The 7832-nt window shown below is 43.9% G+C and overlaps 1 protein-coding gene and 1 long non-coding RNA gene across 3 annotated transcripts in view; one reads left to right on the top strand and one right to left on the bottom strand.

Moving 5' to 3' along the window:
* LOC109291887 overlaps window positions 1-2963 on the bottom strand; it is a 61434-nt gene extending 58471 nt beyond the window's left edge. For both annotated transcript variants that reach the window (XR_002095973.1, XR_002095972.1), the window contains exon 1: window positions 2925-2963. This is a non-coding gene — a long non-coding RNA (uncharacterized LOC109291887). The remainder of the gene's footprint in view (window positions 1-2924) is intronic.
* Window positions 1-7832, top strand: part of EGFR (epidermal growth factor receptor) — a 319504-nt gene that overhangs the window by 234400 nt on the left and 77272 nt on the right. Inside the window, exons 3-4 of the mRNA XM_019509106.1 lie at window positions 765-951; window positions 1827-1961. Of these exons, the coding sequence (XP_019364651.1) occupies window positions 765-951; window positions 1827-1961 (322 nt within the window). The remainder of the gene's footprint in view (window positions 1-764; window positions 952-1826; window positions 1962-7832) is intronic.

Genomic DNA, 7832 nt, shown 5'->3' with positions numbered 1-7832 from the left:
GCAATGACACCAGCCAATTCCCTCAGCACCCGCGGATGAAGGTCATCCGGGCCTGCTGACTTGGATACATCTAAGCTCTCCAAGTAATCCTTAACTAGGTCTGAAGGTAACCCTTAACTAGGTCTGATCTAAACATTTCCATACCAGCTGTAATACTTATCTGTGTTAGTATGTCCTCACCATTTCTGCAGTCATTAGTCTGTGACTGGGATTCTCTATGCTAAAATGCTCTGGGATACTTTCCTAGTCATTTGTGGGCGGATTTATCCAGTCCCACTGAGGAGGAGGAATCGTGTGAAGGAGCTATCAGCATTCAATTGCTCCGACCTGTGTCCTCATTTCAAGGCGGGGGGGTTTCTAGTCTGAGCTAGCCATGCAAGTTAGTGCAGGTTCAGAGTGTGATAGGCATGTGCTTGAGGATTTTGTGTATATCTATAAGGTTGGGATTGAGCAACAGCATATGTAGGAGCACAAGCTAAGACTACACCATGTACCCACCTTAGATTATCGTTTCTTCTGAAGCGGCTCATATTTTCCCCTTTATGCCCATATGTAGTCACTCAGCCTCCTGACCAAGCACATAAGCTCCAGGTGCCCAATGAATTTTTTTTTTTCCAGGTTAGGTTAAATCTTGATGCCCCACCATGCCCACTTGGAAGCTGAAAGACAAAACAAGGGAAAAAGAGCTAACTCATCAAGTTCAAATGCTACTTCCTGAAACAGCATGACAGAATAATTGTTCTGTTCTTTCTCACTTTCCTCAGACGATACAGGAGGTTGCAGGTTACGTGCTCATAGCGCTCAACACTGTGGACAGCATTCCACTAGAGAATCTCCAGATCATTCGTGGAAATGTGCTGTATGATGACTTTTATGCACTGGCAGTTTTATCCAATTATCAAATGAATAAAACCAAGGGACTCAGGGAGCTGCCAATGAAACGCCTGTCAGGTGAGATGAAGTGGTGATATATATAATGTTGTTTATCTTGTTGGAAGCAAACTTCCTGATCAAGAGGTATTTCCCTTCAGCTGTTCCAGAGATGATGCTCTGTATAAGGTTATAAGTAGCTTACCTGGCTTCCTTCTTAATTTACAGGCACTAAGGATCCCTGGCAGTAATGGAAGGTCCTTGTCTTAAATACCCAGCATTTACATGAAAGAATTCAACCACCATGGTCTTATAAATCTCCAACGCAATGGGTGCATCTACACAAGACACTAAATGCACAGTAGACTAATTCTACTGCACATTAACTCATCATGGCAAAAGCTGTGCTGATGCACAGTAGAATTAGTCTACTGAGCATTAGTGTCACAAAAAGATCATGCTCTGGCTTCCTATGTAGCAGTGCTGGTTCCTGAGCATTCAGTTAGTATCTGTTATTACACATACTAAACTTGATGCACAGTAATAGTGTCACGTTAATGAACGTGTAGATGCACCCAATGAGTGTTGCCCAACATTTTCAAAGTGACAAGAGACTTTTTCAGTGTCCAACTTAAGATGCATGATTTTCACAAGTTCTAAAAGATGCCTGAGGTTGGGCATCTGAAAATCAAGGCACCAAAAGCAGTATTTGCCCTTGCAAATTTCAGGCAATTTGACCCCAGTTGTGCATTTCTTATATATTCATCGCTTCTGTCAGTTTAACTAGGTGTCAGGGATATGTGAAGGCATGGCTTGCACCTTTACATGTGCTAACATATGGATTGACCTTTTCCATCATCATGTTATTCCAATGAACGAAGAAAAAGAAATGTGTATTTCTGTTCTTTCCAATAAGGGAAAACAGTTTACTTCATTTAATTTTTTTTCTTTTGCAGAAATTCTTAGTGGAGGAGTTAAAATCAGCAACAATCCCAAACTATGTAACATGGACACAGTTCTCTGGGATGACATTATTGATATAAACAAAAAACCTCGTCTGGTTTTGGATCCATCAAGTAATCTGGCTAATTGTAAGTGTTCACTTAACAGAATAACACTCACACCATTATAAGTAGTAGTTCCATCAGCCAGTTACTTCCATTATAGAGTCTCAGTTTTATAAATGTGTACGTTTATGTAGTGGCTTTACATCCTATCCCCAGTTACGTCAATTTTGTATTTGCCTTTGACATTACTAGATTTTGACACCAATCTTTTACAGCACGATTTTGAAGTTCAGGCTTCTTCCAAAGTCAATTAAAAGACTCCCGTTGACTTCAGTGGGTTTTAATAGGCCCTAAATGTGCATTTCTTTAGAAAAAGCAAGACGAATCAAATAATGCCTACACATTTCCTCTCTAATACCGTATTTACTCTAACATAAGATGAGGATTTCTCCCTCAGCCAGCATGGGGTGGTGGAATTCTTCATGTTACATCATTTGCATGCAAGAAAACCTCATTAAATGCATGTGTGAGCAGGTGAGTGATCCTAGCTCCGTCTCCCTGCTGTACTCACCTGCCATGACCTGGATTGAAAGAAAATGTGGGAGATCAGTGGTCTTTCAAGGCTAGGGATCAATAAATGCCACCCCAATGGTACATGCTCATTGTTGGTTTATTTTTCCAAAATAAAGTAGCTCAAGAACAATAGCCTTGCTAACTACTTCATTAGCAAGGCAGATCCGAGCTGCTGGTCAGATAACTTGGCACCGGATACTTCCCAGTTGCAATGTGGTGTTGAGCGTTCCAAGCGCTGATTATCTTGTTAACAAGGCGCGTTCCCCAGGTCTCTCGCATCTGCCACATACCAGGAGTGGTCTCGGCTGCTCCACTGCTTCCCACACCGCCGCTCTCGGCGACGTTGCAGATCTAGGGTTGGGATCTACACCAGCATGGGATCCTCCTGGCTGCCCGTCATCTCAGGGTGCCTATTGCTGCTTGGGGTTCCCCCGCCACACTGCTCTGCCGAGCCCCGGTTCTCCCCACGCTCACCAGAGCTGCCAGAGTTGTAAGGTACGCAGCTTGCCTGGTGTCTCCTTGTCTCGGGTCCCGTGGTCTCAGCATCTTTCCAAGGTCAACAGGTGGGCTTCTTGTCTTCCTCACTGTCTGAGGCCTCAACTGCCCTTCGCTGTCTTCTTGTGCCCAAAGGCAAAAAAGTATCTGTCTTGCCGCTGGATATATATCAGCCGTGGCGGGTTAATCACCTGGTCCTGCCCCGGGTGTGTAATTCCCTCGATCTGGCAGGATACATTGTTGGGTCAGTCATGCCTGATCCTGCCTTAGTAACAGGGCTCCCTCCTGAGCCCCTGTTACAGCATGGTCTCTCATTAAAATGCTGCCAAAAGTAATATGTGCTCAGTAATCAAAACCAAATGTGGAGTGGATTAAATGCAGCCAATACTGAGCATGACTATAAAACACCTGGCCCATATTGGGCAAAGATACCGACAGGAATCTACCGCAAAGATAGGTTAGTACAACACATCTGAATCAGATATATGCTAGTGCCCATTGCACTGAGTCCCCCTCAATGTCAACTCTTTCAAGTCATGATGAGGCACTGTAAAGAAAACATTTTTACTTCCTTTTCACTCCCACAGTTGAGCTGTGCCTTTCTTTCTCATTTCCAATGATTCCTGGTTCTTCACTAGTCATAAGTGTCTGGTAAACATCACCAAATGGGGCACCTAGCAATTCACCCAGAATCCCTCTGTCACCCCTCTCTCAGCCTGGAACATATGATTAGTGTGGCCTTGCCCTCCATGAGATGGAGCTGGACCAAGTTGCCCCACACTTCATCTGCATATACATTTTTGGAGGATCTCAGGACTTGTAATGAGAACATCTGGTTCCAGTCCTGAGTTGGGGGCTAATTAACACATGGATCCTTTGTGGGGCAGGTATCTGAAGTACACACACGAAGGGCATTTATACATGTACCTTTTCACACTGTAACATGCTAGAGTTCTGACATGTCAGAGCAGACTCGAGTAATCAATTCTGCTCGTCACACGAGCTGACATGCACTGCACTGCATTGTGTGCTGCAGTTGTATGTGGCGAAATGCACATCAGTGTGCAGAAAATGGCAGCGGTGCACTTTTGAACTAAAACACCTTTGATGCATTTTACTTCAAAAGCACGCCACTGCCATTTTATCAGCGCTGACGTGCATTTTGCTATTTATACAAATGTATGCTTTTAAAAGCACTGAGGGGCAAATGTGTACAAATGCGTATAATAAGTGCGGCTGAGCTATGAAGTCACCATGGCTTTAAATGTTGTTGCCACTGCTGTGGCCCAGCCCAGTGAACTATATGGTAAATCATGACCCTTTTGGCTTCGGATTAATATCATGTATAGTTTCTTCTACATATAAATAGGTACAAAAGTGCTGCTTAGAATTGTGTTTATGGAGTACCCATGCTAAAACTTGCAACAGTTTCAGAAAAGGTAAAATGCATCAATACTGGATGAACTAAGTCTGTGGGTATGGATAGGAATTTATCTATATTCAGTGTACTACAAGTATGTTTATTTCAAAGTCCGTGTTTTCAGATTTGCCCCTCGCTTCTGTGTACCCAGGGGGGAGCAGGGTCTGATGGTAAGGAGGGAGGGTAGGGAGAAAGAGGTTGCAGGGAGGAAAAGTTGCAGGGCAGGGGAACCCCCCGATCACCCTTCTAATTTATTTTCCCTGCTGTAGTAGTGGGAGGTGGACAAATTCAAGGCAAACCTCCAGTAATTAGATTCTATACCTGGAAAATTATAAGAAATTTATACATTTTCCATATCTAATTATTGGTCAATCGTCTTGTATTCCAGGTCATCTTACATTAAAGTAAATATAATAGCTTTAAATGTACAAGGTAAGACTCTGGTCAAGCAAGGCATACAGGTCTGTGCTTGACTTGAACCAGGGGTTGTCAGCCAGGGGTACTTGGAAAGGAGCTAGGAGGTATGTGCAGGCAGGCGGGAACGGAGCGCCGCTACCCACCTCCCCATGCCATCGCCTCCCGGGGCGGGGGCAGCGGCTCCCCTCTGCAGGCTGCACAGGCACAGCCCAGCCGGCTGACCTGGGAGTGGGGTGGGGGGGATGGAGCTCGCATGCGGAGGCTGCCACTGCCATCCACCACCCTGCGCCGCTGCTGTATTCATGCTCCCCCTGCTTCATGTCCAACTACTGTGATCCCCGCCACACCTCACTCTACCAGAAGTGTACCCAGAAGGGGTACGCTCCTTTAAAAAGGTTGAAAACCCCTGACTTAAACCATGCAATGGATCCGAGGTTGCTTAAATATTTTCTTATATTATAGTTTCATAGTTGGTAGGGTCACAAGGGACCTAATTAGAACATCAAGTCTGACCCCCTGCCATGGCAGGAAAGAGTACTGGGGTCAAACGACCCCAGCAAGGTGTTCATCTAGCCTCCTCTTAAAGACCCCCAGGGTAGGAGCCAGCACCACTTTGCTTGGAAGTTGGTTCCAGATCCTAGCCGCCCTGACAGTGAAGTAGCGCCTCCTGATATCTAGCCTAAATCTACCCTATGCCAGCTTGTGACTGTTATTTCTAGTCACTCCTGGTAGTGCTTGGGGAAACAGGGACTCCCCCAATGCCTGCTGGTCCCCTCTGACTAGTTTGTAACAGGCCACTAGATCCCCCCTCAGCCTTCTCTTGTGGAGGCTGAACAGGTTCAGGTCCCGTAGCCTCTCCTTGTTCCTATTTGTGCTCATCTTGAAACCCATGTATGTTTGAGAGCATAGGCAAACAAAGACCAGAAATAGGGATGCTTTCAGTCGATATGGAGGTAAGTGTATTTTTGAAAGCACATAAATCTATGCCCAAGCTTAGATCTGGCTCAGTAAAGTACTGTCAAATCCATATTTATTTCTTAGACAGTTAAGAGTGGGGAGGGGAGGGAAATGGAAGTGTTTGCTTTCACTGCTGAGCACTTTTAGTAATATAAAGGAAGAATACATGTTTTTGTATCTACTTGCTGAGTAATTAGCTAAGTTCTAACAGCCAAATTGTGCCTTGACATGCATCCAATGGAACCCAAATAAGGTGAATACAGTTACAAGACATGGAAACCAGCGAATAACTTGGCTCCAGGTCTTATAGGCATTTTAACCTTTAACTCTTAGACAAAGTTCTTTGGTCCCACAGTAAATTAGTCAACTATTAGACAAATATTGGCATTTGTTCAGCTATTTAACGGGCAGTGAAGAGTGGGGGAGGAAAGAGCCATGAGATGTTAGTGGGTGGAAGCTTTATTAGGAGGAAATACTTCTTGTGTGTTATAAGTTTCAGATTAATTTATTGGAGCAGGCTTTATTTTTAATAATGAGCAGATTTTTTTAAAAAGTGTGTCCTTGGGACTTGACCTGCCCCTAGAAAACAGAAAATAAAAGGAAAAATAGAGAGGCAAAAAGCTGTTCACTGTCACATCTTTGTCTTGAGTGTGTGGATGCTGCATAGTTCTGAACTGAAAACTATTTTTGTCAGAGCTTTTAAGGGAAAAAAATGACTAAGGGTACAAATTACCTTGTGGAAAGAGTAAATGCTGGGGCTCTGTGTTAACAGTCTTTTCTTCATTTTGTTTTTAGAAGCATATTGTTCAAAAACATCAATTTAAATGTTGCCTATACTAAGTAATGGGCACATGACCAGTTACAATCCAACTGCGGCTTCTGATCTTACAGAAATTATGGCAAAGAAGCTAGTTGGTCATTCAGGGCCTGTGCCTGATGTTTGCTCCAATGTATTGTAATTAGAACACATCAGAGCAGACTTGATGAATCAAATCTGTTGGAGCACTCTAATTAGAACACTCCAGCAGCCTTGGTCTTGCATGTATTCAGTGTCTCCGTGTTTCAAAATGGTGACAGAGGCATTAAAACGAGCTTTAGGTAAAGCGATCCTGCTGCCATTTGGAAGTACAGGATGCTGAATACATGAGGCACTGAGGGTGTTTCAATTATGGCGGCTCCCAAGAGCCACTCTAATTGAAACAGTCCCTCCACCCCCACACGCTGGTGCACATATAAAGACACCCCCAATTTTTATTCCCTAGGCACAGTAAAGTGGTTTCGTATTCAATTCTATCAAGTTTCTAGCTGCTGGAAATACGACAAATGTTCATTTCTACTGCAATTTTGTATGCCAACTTCACTGCCTACAGATTTATGGTACCGTTCCACATACTAGATGGTATTAGCATAACTAAGGAGCTGGGGGCGTGACTCTGCTACCAGGGGGTGCAAAAATAGTTGTCCCCAATAGTGTGCCATCACCCCCCAAGCCATCAAGGCACTGAATGTCCAGACTCTCTTGGAGGCTGTCTCAATAGTCTAAAGAGGGGGTGGAAAGTCTAGGCAGCCTCTACTCCTCCATACTTCTGCCTGGGTGTACATGTTGTAGGTCCTGGTGACCTCTCACATATACACCATGATCCAGAAGTATCAATGGTTGCTGCCTACTATTACTTGTTGGTTTGCCCTTGGTGTGGAGTGAAGGGTTTCTTTTCTTTTCTTTTTTTTTTTAAGAAATCTTAAAAATATAGAATTCTTGTTTTCTTTCAGAGTTAGCTTTATTAATTCAGTATTTTACGTGCGAATCAATATAAGGTAATACTTCTGTAACATGCACATGTGGCTGTTATGCTTTGATGCCAGAACTTGTAATTGGCCTTTTGCCAGCTCTGTGGACATTTTGCTGATCTCTAGAAATCAGAGTTTGCCGCTACTTTAGAGGGGTTTGTTAGAATGTGGCAGCCAAATTCTTTGGAGCATACCCAGTGCAGATGTTTTCATTTCCTCTCCACTCCTGTGTGCCACCCCAAACTGCAATGGAGCATTCTTTGTCCCAAGGTTGCAAGGGCCAAGCAAGACTTCCCCACCCCCTA

Source organism: Gavialis gangeticus, unplaced genomic scaffold (genome assembly GCF_001723915.1).
Source record: "Gavialis gangeticus isolate Ggan-Ray unplaced genomic scaffold, GavGan_comp1, whole genome shotgun sequence".
Lineage (NCBI taxonomy): Eukaryota > Metazoa > Chordata > Crocodylia > Gavialidae > Gavialis > Gavialis gangeticus.
The sequence above is the reverse complement of the archived record's forward strand: the minus strand, read 5'-3'. Positions and strand labels throughout refer to the sequence as shown.